General features: G+C 41.6%; 1 protein-coding gene across 2 annotated transcripts in view; it reads right to left on the reverse strand.

Annotated features, from left to right (window-relative positions):
- Positions 1-409: 409 nt before the first annotated feature.
- The window catches only part of LOC101942318 (uncharacterized), a 32,237-nt gene continuing 8,512 nt past the window's right edge, over positions 410-24,134 (reverse strand). The window contains exons 6-11 of one of the 2 annotated variants that reach the window (XM_065557954.1): positions 19,308-19,456; positions 17,687-17,797; positions 8,403-8,535; positions 4,567-4,673; positions 3,257-3,369; positions 410-1,145 (exon numbers count right to left, since the gene is read on the reverse strand). In XM_065557954.1, coding sequence (XP_065414026.1) covers positions 1,113-1,145; positions 3,257-3,369; positions 4,567-4,673; positions 8,403-8,535; positions 17,687-17,797; positions 19,308-19,456 — 646 coding nt within the window. In that variant the 3' untranslated portion in view covers positions 410-1,112. Of the gene's footprint in view, positions 1,146-3,076; positions 3,370-4,566; positions 4,674-8,402; positions 8,536-17,686; positions 17,798-19,307; positions 19,457-24,134 lie in introns of those variants that run through there. The other variant, XM_065557953.1, reaches the window with a different exon arrangement.

Genomic DNA, 24,134 nt, shown 5'->3' on the forward strand with positions numbered 1-24,134 from the left:
ATGCCCCACACCCAGCTATACTGCATGAATACTCTCAGAGCCACTCAATCACACAAGGAAAGGCACCAGTCAGATCCCCCCAGCTCCCGGCACTGTACCTCAGGAATATACCGTCTTACACTGCTCAAGATGAGCAGTGCAAATTTATTAATTGGTTCACCACTTCATCAATGGAAAGTGGATATACACCAGCCTTTGCAAACCTGATCAGTTTTGCCACATACTTCATACAAACTCACTGGTAAAGATAAACAGTTAAACAAATTTATTGACTACAAAAATAGATTTTAAGTGATAGGCAAAAAGTCAGAGTTGGTTACCAAAATAAAATAAAATATAACCATGCAGTCTAAACTCTCAACCCTATTAGACTGGGCAACATCTAGATTAAGCAGTTTTTCTCACCCACCTGGATATTACAGTTCATAGTACACAGATTTCATCCTTGAAATCTGGGCCAGTCCCCTCAGTTGGAGTCTTCAGCGTGTCCTTGTTGCTTGCAGGTAGGTGAAGGAGAAAGGCCCAGCATGGGCCCCCTGTGTTCGGTTGTATATCTTCAGTCCTTGTGCTTGGAAAACACAAGTCCAGGCATGTCTGGGTGCATTGCTGAGTCTCCAGGCAAGGTTGAGCAATTCCCCTGGTGTGGCCTCATGCAGTTGAGTCATTGCATTGTAGGTCCCTTGATGGACAATGATTGTTGATGGATTGATTGACACCCTGCCCGGGTGTTGGCTACTTTCCTTGCTGTTGCCTCTGGGGAGTAATAATATCTGACTGATTCCCCAACTTACAGCATGTTTTAGTGACCACCATACAACATCTCATAACTTCAGATGCATTAATGATATACATATATAGATAGAGAAATGACTTTCAGCAGATCTTAACCTTTCCCCTGATACCTTACAAGGCATGCTTTATATGTAAGACCATGGGAATATGGGGGTTCCAGGACACCCGCCCCATCCCAAGGTATAGGATGTCACAATCTTACTCCAAATGAATACATAATTGGTGTATCTGAAATAAGTTATGCTGAGGTCTCGATCTTGAAAATGGTTATGCATATACACATAAGTAGCACACAAGTAGTCCTGTTGACTTCAATGGCACTACTTATGTGCCTGAAGTGTTTGAAGTAGGCCCTAAAAATGTTAATGAGAAAGGGACAACAGTTAGCAGTTTCTGTATTTTTATTTTCAAAGTATGATGCCTTTTTTCCTCAAATTGTTTTAAAACAAACTTTAATAAGACACTATCAGGTTCAAAATGATTTTTTAAAAATTAAGTTTCTTTAATAGCACTTTGACTTTTAAAATTATTTTAAATTTAATCATTTAGTTTTACTTGCTACCATTTAGACACTGGTCTTGTATTTAGATCCATGTGGACATGTTCCTGAGTCATGAAGATCTCCATTGATTTCAGTGGGTCCCTGCATCAGTGGAATGCAGGACCAGGGCCAAGAATCATAGAATCATAGAATATCAGGGTTGGAAGGGACCTCAGGAGGTCATCTAGTCCAACCCCCTGCTCAAAGCAGGACCAGTCCCCAACTAAATCATCCATCAGAGCTTGTCAAGAATTGGAAATTTACTGGAACAGCTATCCCAGAATAATTAAATTATTCTAAACCAAACTATTTCTAGAGTTAAATTAGAAAAAGGCATTCTTATTCTGGAATCAGAGCGTCCACCTGGGACATTATATTGAAATAATTATTCCTGAAGAATTATTCAGGATAGCTATTTCAGTAAATTTCCAAGTGTAGACAAGCCCTATTACAGTTGACTACTTGAATTTCACTCTGCTTAGACAATGCAAATAAAAATTATCTAGGCTCTTTCTGGTTCTCATGCACTGGCACAGTGCTGCAATATTTGGACTGCAAACAGTGGAGTATATTTAAATCCCAACAAAAACTGATTTTATTGAAAAAAAAAAAACCATTTCTATTACGGTTATGATATGTGAATTTTTTTTTAAATAAAACCTGAATTTGGAGCATGACATGTCTTTGTAATCTGGGCATTAAATTTTGGCTCTACATTTTTCATGTCAGAAACAGAACTAGTTCAACTATATAGTTGAGTGGATTTACTCTTTTCCTCCAGCATTGTTCCTTTTCCATGGCATTCCTTTTCATAGTGCTCCCACTATGTGGTCCAGTTTCTCAAGGCAAGGACCCTTACAGAGAGGAATTCAAACAAGAGAATAGCCTACACCAAGTATCAGCTGGACTACTGTAACATTTTCCCTCTCTTAGTTTAGGGCTCCATATCTAGCCCTCAATTTACACAGCTCTCTGGGTCAATTAAGACCCAGGATATAGGGCCGGCTCTGGCTTTTTTGCAGCCCCAGGCAAAAAAGCCTCCCCCCCGCCCCCCCCCAGCGGGGAGCGCGGCAGGGGAGGGTGCCGAGCCCGGCCGCGGACCCGCTCTCCCCGGCCGGCCGGAGCGCCGGGAGGAGGGCAGCGAGCCCGGCCGCGGCCCCGCTCTCCCCGTCCAGCCGGAGCACCGGGGGAGGGTGGCCCCACTCTCCCTGGGTGAGCGCCGCCCCCCTCCAGGTGCCGCCCCAAGCACATGCTTGGAGGGCTGGTGCCTGGAGCCGGCCCTGCCAGGGTAGGAAGATTTGTGCAGTGCATGTGGTTGTGGGTAGGAGGAAACCATCTCCACTGCGTGGGAGGGAACAGCAGGCATTGTGATAAAGGATTACTTACTAACAATAGCTCTTGTGCTCCAAATATGCAGCTTGCACAGGGCCCGTCCGTAGGAGTCATGTGGCTAGGCAAACAACTACTACAGTGGGACTTCGAGGCAAAATCATGAAGGAGAGCAATAGCTCTGAGGATGTGAACTGCACGTGTTTCTGACTGAGGTGTTGATTCTGAATCCTAACAACAACAATTTAAATATCAGCACCTAATTATTTCTCTGCTAATCATTTTAGCAGAAACATCCAGCTCTTGCGGAATTGTGAATAGAACATGGGGCTGTGGGCAGAAGTTAGGGCTTTTCTTCACTTAAAAGACTGCCGCAGCTCAACTGTACTGATACAGCTGCACCACTGTAGCGCTTCAGTGAAGATGCTACCTACGCTGACAGGAGGCCATTGCAGCCTTTTAAGTGTAGACAAGCCTTAAGTGAAGTAAAACCTCCAGATCTGAATCTATTTATGTGATTTTTTTCATTAAGAACAAGAATCATGGTGAAGCTTTTCTATTAATGTAAATGCTGGAAAAGCAGCAAGTACATACCTTTTTCATTCTCTTTTTAGTTGATTTGAGCTTCTTGCTGTTCTTGAAAATTGACTTGAAAGTATTTGAGGAAATCTGTGGTGTAACCTTAATATTTAAGCCTGGCATCTTGTCTGTTGAGACAATGAAGAACATATTTTCCTATTTTCGACTATCAAAAACTAAATATACTTTTTTTTCAACCCTCTCTACCTCACAGAAATATTCACTGATGTAATAATGAAGTGTTCCCCACAATGGAATTCCACTGTGATTTCTATTTTTCTTCACTGTTTTCTATTGACCTGCCAGCAGAACAGCATTTCTTGCTCCAAATATTTTCCTCTCACACAGAACATCACATCTGTCTGATTTGAAAAGGTCCTGAAGTTTTCAGTTCTCTTCTGATTGACAAATGACTGCCAGTAATTCTTGAGAGAAAAAATATTTGAACTATAGACAGAATAGCACTTTTTTGACTTTGCCAAGTACTAAATCACAATTTCATGGGATGTGGGAGAGCCAGCAAATGGGAAGGAGCAGATGGGAAAAACAGCCACCAGGGCCGGGGAGGGAGCTGGAGTGTGTGTGAAAGTTCACGATTGGTGAGGGAATGGGAAAAATGAGGTGCAACAGCAAGGAACTCTTAGGAGTTATGCAGCACTGGGGAGGGTTAGAAAGGAGGTAGATACAGCAGTTGAAAATGGCTGCTGACATTTCTATAAAAGATAATTAATACATATGATATGGTTATTACAGGATCACTAAAGTATAAATTAGAACAAGTCTCTCTCTATATCTATCTATCTATATATAGATATGAGAGAGAGAGAGAGAGAGAGAGAGAGAGAGAGACTGACTATCATCTATATATAGATAGAGATAGATATATATATAGAGAGAGAGAGACTTGTTCTAATTTATACTTTAGTGATCCTGTAATAACCATATCATGTGTGTGTGTGTGTGTGTGTGTGTGTGTGTGTGTGTGTATATATATATAGAGAGAGAGAGAGAGAGAGAGAGAGAGAAAATACATAGCCATTTTCAGGATTTGAATCCTTTTTCTGACTTTTACCTTGCATTCACCCAAATATAAGTACACAAAGCTCAATTTTTCATAACAGGGTCCTTTCCCCTGACATCTGTTACACTGAAAATTCTCTAAGATACTCAAGGTTGTATTGTATTTTAAATAGTAGTGAATTTGTATAGAAATTTAACTTACATATAACATTCCTCATATCCTTTGTATAAACACCCTGATGAACACCTAAATAAAAAGTAAAATAATTTTTAAAGCTTATGGACTGAAGTTGGAGACACACCACCTTTTTTTCTCTCCTTAAGAGCTTCCAGGATGTCTGTTGCACAAAGTTCTCCTATAGCGTTGCCATCTAGATCAAGTTCTATCAAGTGTTCAGAATGTTTGATTAGGCTGCATTTAAGAACAACAACAAAAAACCTGAAATCTGCTGTAAGTAAAAAACAATGTTATACATTGGTAAATAAAATACAAGTATTTTAATGTGGAATGTAATTTATGCCAAAGATCTAATGTTAAACAACTGAAACAAAAGCCATCATTCTTTGATCATTCTTCTGTCTAGTGACCTGATCCAAAACCATTACTCTCATTGATTTCAGCGGGCTTTGGATCAGCCCCCAAATGAGTACATGGCTCCTCTTATAGGTTTCCTTTTAGAAAATGTGTGCATTTATTCACTACGATTCTTTTTCAGCTAATAATTTGAATAGAAATCCTCAGTAATAAACACAATAACGCTGCCTGATTCCACGTATTGGATTCCCATTGAGTTCAAAGCATGTGAGATGTCAGTTCCCTAATACACCTCTACCCCGCTATAACGCGACCCGATATAATACGGGTTCGCATATAGCATGGTAGCAGTGGGGCTCTGGCGGCGCTTTAAAGGGTCCGGGGCTCTGGCTGCTGCAGGGAGTCCTGGGCCCTTTAAATCACCACTGGAGCCCTGCTGCTGCTACTTCGGGGCTGTGGCAGCGGGGCTCTGCCGGTGATTTAAAAGGCCCAGGCTCCCTGCAGCATCTGGAGCCCAGAGCTCTTTAAATCACCGCTGGAGTCCTGCCGCCACTACCCCGATATAACAGCGTTTCACCTATAACGCGGTAGGGATTTTTAGCTCCCCACAACTGCGTTATATCGGGGTACAGGTGTATTATTTATGGGGAGAAAATTAATGCATTATAATGGCCAGTGCTGTTCGTGTAGCTGTAAATAAAGACCTACCAGCGTTTTCACAATAAATTTCTATTTCAGAAAGTTATGACTTGGCTTTAAAAAATGGATTATAACAAAAATTTATAGTTTTTAAGACCAGAAGAGACCATTATGACCATCTTGACCTGCATAACACAGCCTATATAATTTCACCCAGTAAAATTTATCCTATCCTCTTCTTCTACTTGCTCAGAACCAAGAGGGTGCTGGAATAAAGTTAAAGCTGATATTCATTATTATTATTGTTCTTTAGCTGTCCCAGGAACATAAATATTGATACAATTCCATTAGTAAATTAAAATTTTTAATGGGACTTTGAAACTGCTTAATCAATTTGGTATTTGGGCAGCTGTACTGATATTAACAATTCTGGGCACAACAGTGGTAGAATTTCTTATATATTACAATAAAAATTAAAAGTGGATTCCACAGCCGATTAATCACTTTTTTTCATTTAAAGCTATTACAACCTTAGGGTCACATCTTGCTTGCCCGACTCACATGAGTATTACTGTTTGCATTAGTAAGGAGGGCAGCAGTTGGATCTTTGTTATTTATTGTAAAAGCATTATGAAGTCTTCCAAATTTTCTCCTGCTTCTTGTATAATCTCTCCCCCCCCCCCCCCAGATTTCTCTGATTCATGCACTTTGCTTTGGACTGTAGAAGAGCTGTTTCTAATATTTAATTAGGACAACAGATGTTGATAACATATATTTTATTATTTCCTGAATTTTGGTTGCTGTTTTCTTCTCACCTGGTCTATATTTAGCTAATAATATTAATACAGAGTGTTAGTTTATCATTTGTTTTTTAAATTAAAAGTTATCCTTGTGTAAAAAGCTGAATGGTCAATCTTGAGTTAAGGCTGACAATCAACATCAGATTCACGCCACTGAGCCAGATATGACCCTTAGATATGTATATGTGTCTCCCACTGCACTGGCAGTTGTATATCTGCATCAGAGTGTAGAACATGCATCTCTGTGGGAGAAAGTTAGATCTCTAATATTATTTAAATCTATGATCTTGGTCTTTAATTTCCTTGGGCCAAAACTTCTGGTCTAATAAAGGACCCCAGGAGGCTCTGAATTCAGAACAAGTACAGTTCTACTGTGCAACGGGAGCCACAATGCAGAGACTTCACAGATCTGTATTTCCTATGTACTGCAGAACACTGCTCCACAGGATCTCTATCTGCTGATAGGAGCAGATGGAGAGTTTGGGGGTGACATGGTGGATTGACAAAGATATAGGGTGGTAACCAGTGAATCTGTACTAGATAAATCCACCAACCTAACCTTCTCCTCCCTGACTCCCCCAAGTCTGGCGAGTGTTTTTTTGACTGCTCCAAAGCTGAGGGAGAAGGAACATGGGGAGGTGGCAAGCTGGATTGATTTAAATCAAAGCAATTTAAATCAGCAAGCAGGAAACCTTGATTTAAATAATCAAGTTTAATCATGTTTTGCATTTGTACGTTTTAGTTATTTTCCTAAAGAAAGGTTGATTTCAATTGGTTGGAAACCATTAAAACATGTTGATTTGCTACTGAAATAGCCTTTACACTAAGTTTGGTACTTTTTTTTGCTAACCAGCAGGATATGCTATATGTATAACCCATTCATTTCAGCAGTTATATGGTATAAGATACATTTATTCAGATTCTTAATTTTTATTACATTAGAAAATGGTGAATGATGCCTTTATTATTTACTAGATAATAATTAATTGTTTACTTGTGATTTGTGTCAAGGTTATCAAAATCTGTTCTACACTGAAAACTTACTGATTTATTAAGCAAAGGAAGTGGCTTTAGTTTATTTTTGGTCACTGTGTCCTTCAAGATTTTAGAACGAGATCTCATCCTCTCACACTTAGTTTGTATTCACAGACTGGAAAACAAGCTTTCCTGCTTTTTCAACTCCCAATAGGTTTCTTAACTTTGAATAAAATAGTCATTGAACTGAAGTAGCTGAATAAACTGAAATGAAGAAAATATCCTCTGTACCTGCAGAAGCGGCTACTGCTGTAAAAAGCTGATTGAGCATTTCAACAAACTGGTTCTAGTGCTTAGCCAGTGACTTCCACCAGTTCAGTGCTACTCTACCCCGCTGTTTACCCAGGGGGGGCCTCAGTGGATGATCTAGCCTATATGACAGTCAAGAAGGCCTTTTTCAAACTGGAAAGCAGTACCCTGTGGGAAGGTTTTCCATGTGGCATCTGGTTCCCCAGTCCAAGAATGCAATCATGTCTTTTGCATGTGAGGGTGGTAGAAAGGAGCTCTGTGTCTCCTCCCCCTGTTCTGCCCTTTATATCTATTTTTAGTTGATTTTAATGAGGTCCAACTTGAAACCTGTGTAATCATTTTCTTCAAGTTATTTTTTTAAATGCTGATAGCAGTCAGAAGGGGAAAGAAACAGAACATATTGGGGGGCACTAAGACACTGGCAGTTCGTCTTAGAGTGAAGTTGACATGCCTGTCTCTCAAATGGCCAAAAATCTTTGAGAGCTAGGGAGCAGAGACTGAAGAGTTAGTATCCAGTCAATATGGTATTTTACAGAATAAACATCTCTGTCCTTTGTCTTTTTTCACCTCTTAAGCAAAACTGGAAAAATCATCCCGTTGAGGTGAAATCACTGGATACTCTAGGAGCTTTGATAGCAAAACTGAATCTGGGGAGAGCTTAGATGTATGTATTTCTAAGATCCTTCCAAATAGAGTCAGAGCACTCACACTATACTCTACGGACACACTTCAGAGATGTGGCATGCAGAATATTTGAGGGCCAAAGCCAATAGTTACTAGTACTCATTTTGGATCAAAAAACAGACAGACATTCTCCAAACATACATTTCTGAATCTAGTAAAAGAAAAAAAGGCACCCCCACCTCTCTTACTTATAACTTACTAAGTTAAAAACTGAGTGAACTCCAAGACCAGCTTTTCTCCTCCCTTTCCTCTTCCATCTATGCCATTATCCGCCAAATGCAATTTAACTAACCACGGGCCAACTTCAGTTTTCTTTTCTTTTTTTTTAGTTCCTGCAAGAAAAAGACCCAGGATTATTTTGGAAAAACCCTGTATTAGGGGTGTGACTCTAATAGCAACAGGAGCTGTGTGCAAAATTCTGCATGTCCTATGCTAATAGTAGGGGACACATTTTTAAACTAAATAGCTCTAGCAAACATACATGCTTATCAATTGCACAGGCAAAACCCACGGGCAGAGGCGGGTCCTGGAGCTTTCAGCCACTGGCCCCGGAGTTCCAGCAGCCATGGGTTGTGGGGGCACACAGAGTTCCCAGCCGCCACAGGCCTCCCCCTCATTATTTTTAGTAAAAGTCACCAACAGGTCACAGGCAATAAGCAAAAATTCACAGAAGCCTGTTGGTTATTTATAGTAAAAAATAACTGACAAAATCTTAACCTTACTTCTTATTGATCACACATTATGGTGGTTCATGTTAAGCCGCAAAACAATTGGAGAAGCATGGTTTGGAGACTTACTTATATCAGCGAAGCAATTCACTGGATAATTTCCATATAGCTGATAAAGATATTAGACCAAATGTAGCCTACAGTATGTAGTTGCATGTTTTTGATTAAGAACAATGGTGACAAACAGCAGTGTGAGGTATAAGTCCAGTGTAAACTAGTTCTAAGCCATGTGTAATTGGCAGTGTAGTGTAACTTTCACCGGTTTAAATAAGAACAGCCATAATGGGTCAGACCAATGGTCCACCCTGTCTTCCAATAGTGGCCAATGCCAGATGTTTCAGAGGGAATGAACAGAACAGGTAATTATCAAATGATACATCCTCTGTCATCCACTCATAGTTTCTGCCAAAGAGCGGTGAGGGACACTCAGAGCATGGTGTTGTATCCTTGCCCATCTGGTTAGTAGCCATTGATGGACTTATCCTCCATGAATTTATCTACTTCTTTTTTTAACCCTGTTATAATTTTGGCCTTCACAACATCTCCTGGCAAAGATTTCCACGCAGTGCACAATGTGAAGTAGTATTTCCTTATATTTTTTTAAACCTCCCGCCCAGGGGTGGCCAAATGAGCCTTTTATCGTTAAAGTGCGGCTCCCCCATTCTCCGCCTACCAGACTGGGGGGGGGGAACCCCACCACCGCCTTTGTGTCATCTGCAAACTTGATGAATATGCTCTCTATACCAACATACAGGTCATTAATAAAGATGTTAAACAACACCGGACCCAGAACTGATTTCTGTGGAACCTCACTTGAGACCTCCCTCTAATCCGACATCATTCCATTAATAGTCACTCTTTATTTGTGGCTGTTTAACCAATTATGTATCCACTTAATGATAGTTCTGTTGAGCCCACATTTCTTCAGCTTACTTATCAGAATGTCATGTGGAACTGTCAAAAGCCTTGCTGAAGTCCAGGTATATTTCCATTACCCACCAAATCAGTTACCCCGTTAAAGAAGGAAATCAAGCTGGTTTGGCATGATTTGTTCTTGGTAAATCCATGCTGGCTGCTAGTGATTATCACTTCATCCCCCACGTATTCACAAATTGAATGTTTTATACACTGCGTTAGTAACTTCCCAGGTATTGAAGTTAGGCTGACTGGTCTGTAGTTTCTTGGCTCCTCCTTTATAAAGATGGGTACCCTTCTCAAGTCTTCCGGGATCTCTCCAGTCATCCATGAGTTTATTGCCAGTGGCTCTGAGATTTCTTTAGCTAATTCCTTCAGTATCCTCTGGTGAATAGTATCTGGCTGGCCCTGCTGATTTGAATCCATTCAAATTGATCAGAAGATCTGACATGTTCTTTACTTATCCTGATCTACACCCCTTCCCCTTTATTGTCTATGGTAACTTCACAGTCATCCAGTCACATGTTATTTTTTGTGAGAAGACTGAAGCAAAGTAGGCACTGAACAGCTCTGCCTCCCTATCATCTTCCATTACCAGCTCACCTTCTCCATTGAGCAGCAGACCCACACTGTCCTTGATCTTTTTTGTCTGACATATTTGAAGAATTCCTTCCTATTGGTCTTTAACCTTTTTTGCCAGCTGTAACTCATTCTTTGCCTTGGCTTTCCTGATTTTGTCCCTGTACGCTCATGCTATTCCCAGGTATACTTCCTTGGGTGACGTGACCCGCCTTCCATTTCCTGTATGTGTCCCTTTTGGTTTTTAGATAGCTAAAAGGTCCTTGTGCACCCATATTGGCCTCTTATGGCTCTTCTTATCTTTCCTCTGTATCAGAATAGCTTGGTGTTGAGCCTCCAGTATTACATCTCTTGCGAACTGCCAGCCCTTTTTGACTCCTTTTTTTCCTAATTGGTCTTTCCATGGGACCTTGCCTACTATTTCTGAGAGTTGGTTGAAATCAGCCTTTCAGAAGTTCAGTATCTTTGTTTTGTTGTTCTCATGTCCTCCTTTCCATAGGCTCTTGAAATCTATCAGATAATAATCACTTCTTCCCAAGTTCCCAACCACCTTTACGTTCACAACTAATTCATCCCTGTTGGTCAAAACCAGATCCAAAATGGATGAGTCCCTAGTCGTTTCCTCAATTTTCTGAATCAGAAAGCTGTCCCCTACACATGCTAAGAATTTGCAGGACTGTAGCCTGGTGGTCACCCTGCTCATGCCCTAAAGGGCTTAACACAGCCCTGGGAGAGGCTGGGGTGGGGGAAAAGCTAGGCTGATTGTGGGAAGCAGCCACAGGTGGGGCCATGCCCCAATCAGCCCACGGCTGGCCCTATGAGAGGGCTGAGGGCCGGAGACTGGGAGACAATCTCTCTCTAGCTTTTTGAGAGAGAAGGACCTGGCTGCCTGGGAGCTGAGAAGGGTACCTAGGGTGGAGCAGTGCTGGGGAAGGGCAGAGGGAGCTGGGGAGCTTCAGCCTAGCAAAACCCCAGGCTGCAGGCCTATTTAAAGGCCTACAAAAGGCTACTGGGGCTGCAGAGAGGCAGCCCAGAGTTAGGCAAAGGCACCAGGTCCTAACCCCCTTGCTGATGATTAGTGGTTTACAGACAGCAGTCCGCCCCAGCGAGCAGGGGCTAGATGATGACTGGCAGTAGCCACCGAGGCAAGATGAGGATAGAGGGTTGGGTGGGGAGATCCAGATTGGGGATTACCGCTGGGGCAGAACCCTGATGTAAAAGGCACCAGGGTCCGGGAGGGACACGGGGGCCAGCAGCAAGCGAGACACCGGCCTGTAGAGGGCACTCCAAGCTGGAAGAGCTAATTCCCGAGACGATCAGCAGGAGGTGCCGCGTCGGTGAGTTGTCGCCCCGCCACAAGGATGTATTATGTTTTTCTGCAATAGTCTTCCAGTGGATATCAGGGAAGTTAAAATCCCCCATTAACACTAGCTCGTGTGTTAACTAATCTTGTTAACTGCTTGTAGAATGACTTATCCACTTCCTCTTCCTGATGTGGTGGTCTATAATAGACTCCCACTATAACATCATTACAGTAACTCCCCACTTAATGTCCTCTCACTTAACGTTGTTTTGATCTTACATCCCTACTCAATTACAGAACATGATCTGTTTAAAGTTGTGCAATGCTCCGCTATAACATCGTTTGGCTGCCTGCTTTGTCCACAGCTGGCAGCCCTCCTATCAGCTCCCCTAAGACACCCCCCCCCAGCACCTCCCGCCTGCTGGCGGATCCCGCGGATTAGCGCCTTCCCCCTGCTCCCCCCACATCCTGCCCACGGCAATTAGCTGGCTTGTGGCGTTCAGGAGGCAAGGGAGGAAGGGGGAGCCTGCGTGCCGAGTCCTTGCTCTTCCCCCTTCCCTCCTGCCCCCTGAATGCCTCAAACCAGCTAATTGCCGTGGGCAGGGGAGGGACGGGGGAGGAGTGAGGATGCGGCATGCAGAGTAAAGGGAGAGGAGGAGGGAAGAAGGGGCGGGTTAAGGATGGGGAAAGGGTGGAGTGGGCGGGCCGAGGGTTGAGCCCCCCGCCCCTCGTGCTTGCGGAGTAGGGGAAGCTGCCGCTGCTGCTGCGCAACATGCTTCTCCTAGCCTACAGCACCTTCAGCTTCCTTGCTTGCTTCATTGTCTTTAGTGCCAGGGGGCTGTGCCTGTGTGGGGTAAGGCAGGGGCACCTCCCAACTATAGCACTGTATGTATGTACAGTATGTTTGTAAACACACAGCACGTGCACACTACACCCTTCCCCCTGCCCCCCCCACCCCCCCAGCAATTTACTGTTGCTTTATGGCCCAATGGCCCTGCTCAGGAACAGGGCTCTACACCAAGCGCTTGCGAGGCCACCAGTTGCCTGCAAAGCAGCTGTGGGTGGTGCACAGCAGAGGCCCGGCCTTGCTATAGAATAAATAATGTTTTATCTGCTCCCCACCCTTCGCTGGAGGGAGGTAAGAACACAGGGGGCAGCAGCCCACCCAAAGCAAGGTACAGGAATAGCGTTCCAGCGCCTGCTTCGCTATAGTAAGAGGGAGAAGCGGCGTAAAGATGCACAGAACCTGGCCCTGCTCCCATGAAAGTCTGTGAAATGCACAGGAGCTTTGCCATTCACTTTAATGTCAGGTGCATCTCTCTGCCCCTGTATGTACACAGCAGAGAGGGGCACAGCCCTGCATCAAACGCTATTTTCCTCCTCTTACTACACTGGCTGCAATGCTGCTCAGGTGCTGAGTGCCTGGTTACTGGGGAGATACAGCAGGGCCATTTTTCCAGGGCACCCTAGAAGAGAGGCCTTCGGTTCTCCAGCAGGGCTCCTGTGAAAGTAAGAACCTGCAAGAAAGTAAGAACCTTCATAACTAATCCTTGCCTAAACCCAGAGGGCTTCCAGTAGGGGAGCAGATTACCATGGAGAATGACATGGGTTTTCCAAATTCTTTCCCTTGCAATAGTTGATTGATGTTGCATGACCCCGGCCACTCCAGGTTGAAGGGAGTGAAGAGTAGCACACGCACGTGCGTCCGGAGGAGCATCACCCAGCATCATGAGTCAAAAGCGTCCAGCAAGTGATAGTGGAGTGCCTAGCAGTAGCAATACCACTAGCAGCAAGAAAACCAGGAAAACAATTAGTTTGGGTACTAAATTAGACATTTTAAAGTATTTTAATGCAGGCGAGCGTGCAGTAGACACTGGCATCGCTCTAGGTCTTACTCCAACCACTGTGAGAACAATTCGGAATAATGCCGACAAGATCAGGGCTAGTGCTCAGTGTGTAACACTGCTTAGTGCTACTACAATAAGTCGATCAAGAAGTAGTTTGCTGGAAAACATGGAGCGTCTTCTCTCACTGTGGATAGAGGACCAAAACTAGCAGAACATACCTCTAAGTTTGCTAGTGATACAAGCTAAGGCAAAAAGTTTGTATGACAATTTGAAGAGGGACCAAGGTGAAGGATCACAGACAGAGACTTTCACAGCAAGTCGGGGATGGTTTGATCGGTTCAAGAGGCACTTCCATCTGCATAACATCAAGATGTCCAGAGAGGCGGCTAGTGCTGATACTGCAGAAGCTAAAAAATTCCCCGACTATCTCAAGAAAATAATTGTGGAAGGTGGCTGTTCCCCTAAACAAGTCTTCAATGTTGATGAAACAGGCCTGTACTGGAAGAGGATGCCTGAGGAGACTTACATTTCCCAAGAGGAGAAGACAGCGCCCGGATTTAAAGCAGCTAAAGACCATCTAACCTTGCTTCTAGGTGATAATGCTGCCGGAGACATGAAGATGAAACCACTGACAGTGTACCAATCTGAAACACCACGTGCTCTCAAGGGATTTTCAAAGGAACACCTTACAGTCTTTTGGCGATCCAATAGGAAGGCATAGATAACTGGAGCTATTTTTTCAAAATGGCTGACTCTCTATGCTCTCCCTGCATGGAAGGAATACTGTGCCAAAGAAAATCTTGATTTCAGGATTGTATTGCTTATTGATAATACACCGGCTCATCCAATCAACCTGGACGACCTGTGCGAAAACGTCAAAGTTATCTTTCTGCCGCCTAACATCACATCACTCATCCAACCCATGGACCAAGGAGCCATCACTACATTTAAGGCGTATTAGTTATGCCGTACTTTCGACCAGCTCATCAGAGGCACCGATGGGGAAGGCAAACCTACGATTCAGCAATTTTGGCCTGACTACAACATTCTAAAGTGCATCAATAACATTGGTGAGTCCTGGGCTGAAGTTACTCAGGCATACATGAATGGTGTGTGGGGGAAGTTGTGGCCTGAATGTGTCAATGACTTAAAAGGATTTAAAGATGTTGTCCCCGCTATGAAGAAAGATATCCTCGACTTGGCCAAGGAAGCAGGTTTTGAGGACGTGGAAGAAGCCCATGTTACACAACTTCTGCAGTCACATGGAGAAGAGCTAACCAATGAAGATCTGATGCAACTAGAGGTGACGAGAGAAATGGAAGAAGAGGTCCAAAAAGTAGAAGAACCACCAACCCATCGAAATTTGACTGCCAAACGTCTTTCAGAAGCTTTCCAAATGATTGGAGCTGGCTTGCAAATCCTGAGTGATAACGAACCTGACAGGGAACACAGCTCCAAAGTGATTAGGGGAGTTGGTCATCTAATGACTTGCTATAAAGAAATTTACCAAGAAAAAAAAAAAGGAAAGCAAAACAACAATCTCTAGATGTATTTTTTCGAGTTCAGAAAGTTCAGCAAGAGGAGCAGCTGGACAATCCACCCTCTTCCACTCTCTGACTCCACCACCTCAACCAAGCTTCATACTCAGCAGTGATGATTGTAGTATTAAATTGTTTCTTTAAAATTGTTTAAAACTTATATCTGTATTAAATTGCTTGTTTAAAATTGTTTAAAATGTATATAATGCCTTTTGTCTGGCAAAAAAAAATTCCCTGGAACCTAACCCCCCCATTTACATTAATTCTTATCAGGAAATTGGATTTGCTTAACATCATTTCACTTAAAAGTTGCATTTTTCAGGAACATAACTACAACGTTAAGTGAGGAGTTACTGTACTGTTCTTTCTCCTTGTTATCCTCATCCAGAGACTCTCAGTAGGTCTGTTGCTCACTTCCCCTTGGACCTCTGGGCAACTGTATACATTCTTGACATATCGTGCAACACCTCCTCGTTTTTCTCCATTCCTATCCTTTTGGAACAAGCTATATCCCTCAATGCTGGTACTCCAATCATGGGAGTTGTCCCACCAAGTCTCTGTGATGCCAATTAAGTCATAATTTTCTTCATACAACATGAGTTCCAGTTCATCCTGCTTGTTTCCCATACTCCTGGCATTTGTATACAGGCATTGAAGATAATTTAAATATGAAATATGAGCTATCAGGTTTTCTATAGGGTTAAAGAAAAAAGGATGCTTCCAAATTATCAAACTTGATAATGTTTGATTGTTCCTGCTCAAGCCAAGAACATTCTTGAGTAGCAGAAAGCCATTTTCATACAAAGCAAATTCTTAATTTCTAAGCTTCATCCAGGTCCTCATTTTCTATACAGGAAACATTTTGCAGGTTGAAACACTTGAGAATATATTGTTATGGCCATTTTTCCTTGGTTTAAGATATCAAATGTCTGGAGCTTTGGTATTTTACTTCTGTAAAGTTTTCATGAAATTGAAAGGTGATGCTTAACATAAGGGCAAAAAGTGTGTGATTTTTTGTTAGCATGCTTGTCTTGCTAGTTCACATTCATTGCACCAGAATGCGATATATAGGAAATAGGAATTGTATACATGAATTAATAAAAATAAAAATGAATGATTTTTAGTTTTGGTCAATAGTACATAACTATTAAAAATACTGGATCAATCATTAGCCTGCATAGCTTAAAGTGATGTTCTTTGAAAAAATACTATACAAATGGCATAAATAGGTTCCATTTCTATTATTTCTCAGTGACTCCATATTAAATGTGTTCAGTTTCTGTGTAAAAATGTGGTTTTCCAACAACCAGCCCCACAAACACACCCTGGATTGTTGACAGTATAAACTTATACAATCAGCTGGGTCTGGATTCCTGTTGGTGATGTACAGCAATAAAAAAACTCAGCTTGACTTTCAAATCCCAAGGTGCTTTTACAGCACTGAGAGAAAAAAAATCTTTTTACTTGTAAACTGAACATGAGAGATCTGGAGTCAGAGAGAGACAATCAAAATGGAATTCCACAATGTCATTTTTACAGTTACTTTACAGAGTAAAAGTGCACATTAATGGTTCTTCTACAATAGCTAAGGTTAATCGTTCAAGATTGAAAACCTAATTTTGAAATGATCTGTACAAAAGAGGAATAATGAGAAATAGAGTTCTCCTTTGTCAGCACATCTCTGCCTGGAAGCACTAGACCACTCCAGCCCACTTGTGTGCTGTTTAATTGTGGTTTTAATAATCACAGTGCCACACTATGGGTCAGATCTTGCCCACCTTTTATGCAAGTGCAGAGCCTGGTCAAGAGCAGAGGGCTGTTAGGACCCTTTCCCACTCCTTTTGTTGCCTTCACAAGGACCAGTCTGGATTGCTGTCCTGGAGCTCAGGGCAGCATAGGGACTACTCCCCTCCCTACTCCCCTGAGGCACACAGTGCTCTATAGCAGTTGAGGATGAAGTGGGGCAACAACCTTGCTGCTCTCCACACCAGCCTGCATAGAACTGGTGCACAGAGGTAGTGAGCTATACCCCAGTAGTGTAGTAGCAAGTACACTCCCACGGTGCACCAGGGAGCTCTGGGAGGCATTTTGCTATTTCTAGTGCTATTTCTGGCCTAGTGCAACTCTACCCCACTGTTTACCCAGGGGTGGGCCTCAGTGGATGATCTAGCCTATATGACAGTCAAGAAGGCCTTTTTCAAGATTTTCCATTACTAGCTTGTTGTGGTGACAAAAACACTGGAGACAAGAGCAGTAGTGAGAGAGGAAGGGTGATGGGGGCTTTAAATCAAGATTGGTTGTCTTTCTAAAAGACACCACACCTTGTTGTGCTAGATGTAAAAAGCACTGGGTGAAATTCTATGGCCTGTGTCATGCAGGAGGGAGGTGAGACTCTCCCCCCCCTTCCCCTCCCGGCCTTAAAATCTAATGATGGGGAGGGGGAAGCAGGAGAACCGAACCACGCATGACAGATGGTAATCACATTGCTTAATGTGCTATTGGAAGATTCTCAGATACTACAATGATGAGGACTTATGTGTAATAGAATAAAACCACACAAAAATGAACTGTACCTTTTCTTTTCTTTTCCTTCCTCATACTACTTTCCACAGTGTTAGAGTTTCCTGTTTTGGAAGCAACGTTCAAGCCAGAAGCTGTTGAATGGATACCCAAACCCTTGTCTGCTGTTTGTAAATAAGAACAGCCATTCAAACAGTTGCCAATTCATGGAGTTATACACAATTTTTTGGAACGTGCAGTATTAATTATTTGATATACACTCTCCCAAGTTTACATTGTCCTGGATGCTGAGGGACATTTACCATAGAAGGATCTACATAGCTATTTAATTTTTTCCATCAGAGATAACAATTTTGTGGGTGGAAAAAAGTTGGCATATTTCAGCACAAAGTTTCTATGCTATTTTTGCTTATTTCTGATTTCTTATATCCCTTGATATAGTTTAGCTAGTATTATCGTTTGGGAAAGTTTGAGCATCTTTTACACTGCAGTACATTCACCATTATATAGATGCTCCATTTATCTTCCTCTCGAGAGCATATAGCCAGATTCACCCTTGGAATGCAGCTTGCATCCCCCTGTGTCTGCTGGGACAGCCACACCAGTAGTTCTGCAGGGAGGAGGCATCTTAAATTCAAGCCATCTGAGCCATTTTGGTGGAAGTTGCCTGAGAGAGATGCTGAATTTGGACAGCTCACATGCAGGCTTCCCCTGCTATAGTTGATTGAAAAATGCGAAAACACTTTCATTAATATAAACGTGACTTTTTAAATGAAAATTAAAAAAAAATATTTCCAGAAAATGTTCATTGCAATATAGAAAATGTCTTGACCACTCTACTTCCCCACCACCTTTAGGCTGCCATGCTTGTTTTGGGGACTGCATTTGGCCATCCCCAGACTGAGCAGGGATCCCTGGCAGAGAGAATGGTTTGGACAGTCTATGCAGTTACATGTCTGCTGCAGGTACACTAATCATTATCAGAGACTTGAAGCTCAAGGAGCGAATTGACCAAGGACAGTAGTTTGAATTACTTTCCAAACTTAAATAGCCTCTGAAACAAATTGATGTTAATGGATGTTTTGTAAGTTATTAATTTATGTGCTTCCCAAATGCAACTTTCACTACTTTTATTCATAGTGGTTTTGCTTTTCAGGTATAAATACATAGCTGCTTAAATGTTTCTGGCCAAATCTCGAGGATCCTTTCTCAGTCAAGGGGATAAATATGTAAACATTAAACAATGGGAGCAAATTAAACAGTAAAGGGTATTTACAACACAAAACTGGTCTTTAGCTCAAATGGAACTTATTTATTTTGTCATGTTTAAATTTGGGTTCTAGACACATTTTATTATTAGCACTTGCATATTTAATCCTTCAGATTAAACACATTTTTATGATATCTTTTTAAACATATCCTTTTAAACACCAAACACCAAAATTCTCTGAAACAAGACATTACAAAGTGCACTGTAGAGACAGCATGAAATGACTGTACAGCATGCTTTGTCTGTCTGTCCCAGGTGCCAAGAAGAGAACACTTTTACATGAATGTAATGGGAGTACAGTAAATGCTTGCATAGGCTATTACTAGTAGTAAGTATAATTTTAAACAAAAAATTGAAAAATGATAATTTTCTCTAATCCAAGCACCATCTCCAGATAGTCTCACCTTCTGGTATTTGATGATCAGAATAATTGTTGAATAGTAAGGCATTTGTCTCCTTATCTCTTCCAAGATTGTCTGCATACATAGCTATTGGTGTGATGAGCTCAAGGGCACCCAAACATTGCAAGTTGTTACCATTTAGATAAAGATTGCTGTGACAAAAATATAATTTTAAATATTTGATTGATGTTCCATCACATTTAAACTTGCATTTCATCTTTCTTTTCTATATTTGGGTTTTATAACAATGTTGTTGAAACTAAAATTATAGTAAAAAGAACAGGAGTACTTGTGGCACCTTAGAGACTAACAAATTTATTAGAGCATAAGCTTTCGTGGACTACAGCCCACTTCTTTGGATGCATATAGAGTGGAATAAATATTGAGGAGATATATATATACACACATACAGAGAGCATAAACAGGTGGGAGTTGTCTTACCAATTCTGAGAGGCCAATTAAGTAAGAGAAAAAAAACTTTTGAAGTGATAATCAAGATAGCCCAGTACAGACAGTTTGATAAGAAGTGTGAGAATACTTACAAGATGATCCTTTACTCTCACAGATCTTGGGAGACAGACCTGTCCTCGCTTACAGACAACCCCCCAACCTAAAGCAAATACTCATCAGCAACCACACATCACTGAACAAAACCACTGACCCAGGAACCTATCCTTGTAACAAATGCCCGATGCCAACTCTGTCCACATATCTATTCAAGTGACATCATCATAGGACCTAATCACATCAGCCATACAATCAGGGGCTCGTTCACCTGCACATCTACCAATGTGATATATGCCATTATGTGCCAGCAATGCCCCTCTGCCATGAACATTGGCCAAACCGGACAGTCTCTACGCAAAAGAATTAATGGACACAAATCTGACATCAGGAATCATAATATTCAAAAACCAATGGGAGAACACTTTAACCTGTCTGGTCATTCAATGACAGACCTGCGGGTGGCTATATTACAACAGAAAAACTTCAAAAACAGACTCCAACGAGAGACTGCTGAGCTGGAATTGATATGCAAACTAGATACAATCAACTCAGGATTGAATAAGGTCTGGGAATGGCTGAGCCATTACAAACATTGAATCTATCTCCCCTTGTAAGTATTCTCACACTTCTTATCAAACTGTCTGTACTGGGCTATCTTGATTATCACTTCAAAAGTTTTTTTTCTCTTACTTAATTGGCCTCTCAGAGTTGGTAAGACAACTCCCACCTGTTTATGCTCTCTGTATGTGTGTATATATATATCTCCTCAATATTTATTCCACTCTATATGCATCCGAAGAAGTGGGCTGTAGTCCACGAAAGCTTATGCTCTAATAAATTTGTTAGTCTCTAAGGTGCCACAAGTACTCCTGTTCTTTTTGCGGATACAGACTAACACGGCTGCTACTCTGAAACCTAAAATTATAGTAATTGTAACAGAAAAAAATTGGGGTAAATAGTCTCTTTTTAATACCAAGGAGGCTTAATTAAACTTGAATTGGACTTAAAACTCTGAATGCTGATTTCAGAAGTTCTAGTTGTTGATATAATAAAATCAAGTAAAGATAATGTCGAAGATAAAATATGGCTTTGATGACTCTAATTCAATCTCACAAGAATAACTGTTTAAGTCTCCCAAAGTACGTGCTTAACTTTTAGGGATGTAAGCAGTGCCATTACATTAGATATGTCAGTAGTTCCATCAACACCAGTGTGATTAATGATGTGCCCAAAGTTAAGAAGGTGCATAAATACTTTGTTGGATTGGGCTGTTTTTCTAAATTGATTAATATTTGCTGCCTCCTTCATTTGAACTGGGGTAGGAATGTCCAGAATCCTGCATCATGCCTAGGAACACACCATTACCATTAAAGGAATACTTTCTCCAGCAAAGTCCAAGAGAGAGTAAAGATGGGACTCCTTTCCCCTTGAAAGTGACATGAATGTCACTTGCATGAAGTATGGCTCGTTGGACTATAAACATTCACTTTCTTTGCTGGATTATAAGGCTTTAAGGAGTCAATTAAATCAACTTTAGGAAGATATACAGGGAAATTAGAAAGAGCTGACCAGAGTAACTGTAGTCAACAGCTTTGGGTCATACAAACATTTCAGAGGGCTTATCAAGGGTAAGAAAAGACTTATCAATAAAATGTATGAGGCTAGGAAAAAAACACTTCAGGATTCCTGAGGTCCCTGAAAGGCCGAGTGAAATGTTGTCTTTGGTCAATGGATAGTACACATATTGCCCTTGAATAGTCCAGTATTTTTCCCTTATAATATCTGCAAGTAGACTTCCAAAGGGAAAATCATCTCTGATCATTTTAACACTCTCCCTTGTGCACATGCATTGTAAATGCTTTTTAGGATCCCATTCTGTTTCTCATATTCATTATATCAGCATGTAGTTTTCTCTACACCTTAGATACATGTCACATCTTCTGTCTTGTGTATGTCAGAGTCCATTAAAAACATTGCCACAAAAGCACACACTAAAACATTCTCATAGCATATAGTACAGATTACATATAAAAGAACAGTAGTGAAAATTTATAGACATATCATCATCATGGCAGATCCCAAAGGAATGTACCCTCCTTGCAGGGCAACTGAGCACCGCCCAGATTGATCTCTAGCTAGGTTTTTAAGGTGGTATGACTGGATGTTCAGTTTATGTCCACCATTGGCAATCTTATCGCACCACCAAAGCTTTTGGTGACCATTTCTTGGTAAACACAATTTATAATTCGCTGGTCTTCCATCCTAATAACACGTCTACTAAAAAAGCCACCAAAATAGAACCAGTACTCATGCAAGCAGTTGCTAGGATCTGCTATGAATGTCTTCATTTCTGATCTTGTCCTGCCACTTAATGTGAAGAAGCTGACAAAGATGACAAGAATCAATGTCATCCATCTGCCACTCTTCAGCTTTTCTGTGCCATGTTTCACTGCCATACCACAGAGTTGGTATATTCATGGTTCTATAGATCCACAGCTTTGTAGCAAGCGTGATGTCACAGTGCTCCCACAGAGGCTGCTGAAGGTCCCAAAGTATGGCAGCACCTGCTGCTATACGAGTGTCCACATCTTTGGCGCACCCTCCAGCACTATCTATGATGCTTTAACAAGTATTTGACAGTTGCCACTTACTTGATGTCTTGATTGGACAAGTTAATATTGGGACTGTAATCTGGAGATGGAGGCTGCTTGATGGTAATAGCCAGGGATTTAGTTGTATCCAGATTAATAACTGGACCAAAGCGCATTGCTTCAGGCCTAACCAGCTTGGCCATCAGCTTGTAGTGTTTCATTGAACTGAGCCAACAAGACAATGTCATCAGGGTATTCAAAATCTCGAAGCAGAATGACATTCAGCTCAACACCACTGACAGCTGCCTCCTCTAGTCCATCAACCAGTCAATGTGAATATTGAACATTGATGGTGACAGAATGCAGCTTCGCTGAAGTCCGGTGGAAATAAGAAACCATGCCATATATCTGCCATTGACTCGAACACAGCTTTCTGTCCCATTATAGAGCTCTTCTATCAATCTTCTATCAACACTATCTTCCCAGAGATGGCAAGTTTCCTTATCATCCTACAAACTTGTTTGATGCACTGAATCAAAGGCCTGACAGAAGTCTCTAAAAAGTACTTAAAATAGCATATTAAATCCATCCAGCTTCTCCAGAAGTTGCGTCAAGGTAAAGATCTAGTTGACAGTGGAATGACCAAATCTGACAGCGCACTGAGAATTTCCACCTTTGCTATGAAATGCATCATTAATTTGAGAGATTAAGACAGAAGTGAAGACTTTTCCTAAGACTGACAACAGCATAATACCACTATCGTTGCTACATTCAGCCTTATCACCCCTTTTAACAGGGGCAGAATAACATCTTTATTTCGGTCATCAGGAATGATATTAATGTGCTAGATGATCTGGAAGAGCCTGTGCAGCCATGGTACAATACTCTTGCTCGTCTTCAGCAATTCAGGGGTGAAGTTACAACTCCCAGGTGCCTTCCCAGACTTCAATTTATGCACTGCGATCTGAATTTCTTCTAGGCTGATGGAAGGTGAGTCTGCCTGAACTTCTTGTCACACTTCAAATTGAAGAGGGACTGCAGGCAGTGCAAAATTGAGAAACATCTTGAAACAATCTTACCATTGATGCAGTTGATCTTTCCGACTTCAGCTGATGCTACCAATGATTCTTTACTGGACAAGAGGTGCCACCTTTTCCTGCAAACACTGCAAAGTTGATTAGAGGCTGTGAAGATCATGCCTGGGGGCAGCTTCTAAACTAGCTGCCTGAGGTGACCACCAGGGTTTCTTATCTATCTACCATACAATGACTTTATGTTCCAAAGTTGAATCCACTTGGCCTTTGCTTTTGCTCTCAACAAATGTATATTTGAAGACTCAAATTGTAGCCTGGCTTTTTTTCTTAGCTCCAACTCAGTAAGCATCTCTGTTCCATGGGTGACATTTGAAGGGCTGAAGCCCCAGCAGCAGTCAGCCCTGATTATTTGAAACAACACCATTCCTCATCAGATGAAAGAGAAAGCAAGACTTCAGTCTAAAGTTTCGACGGCCTTAAGCAGCTGAGAACTGAAAGCTGATAGTGGAGTTCTAAGAACTTTTGGTTGAATTGGACTAATTTTGGCCTATTAACTGGCTGCTGTTGAAGCTGGACTTTTTAATGAAATGTATACAGTATAAAGTATAAGCCAGCTCAAATTAATTAAACCTGAAGCACAAAACAATAAAATATGAGCTAACAATAAAATCTCTCCTGGTGAAAATATAGATTTAATT

This window comes from Chrysemys picta, chromosome 9, assembly GCF_011386835.1.
Source record: "Chrysemys picta bellii isolate R12L10 chromosome 9, ASM1138683v2, whole genome shotgun sequence".
In the NCBI taxonomy this organism is placed as follows: Eukaryota; Metazoa; Chordata; order Testudines; family Emydidae; genus Chrysemys; species Chrysemys picta.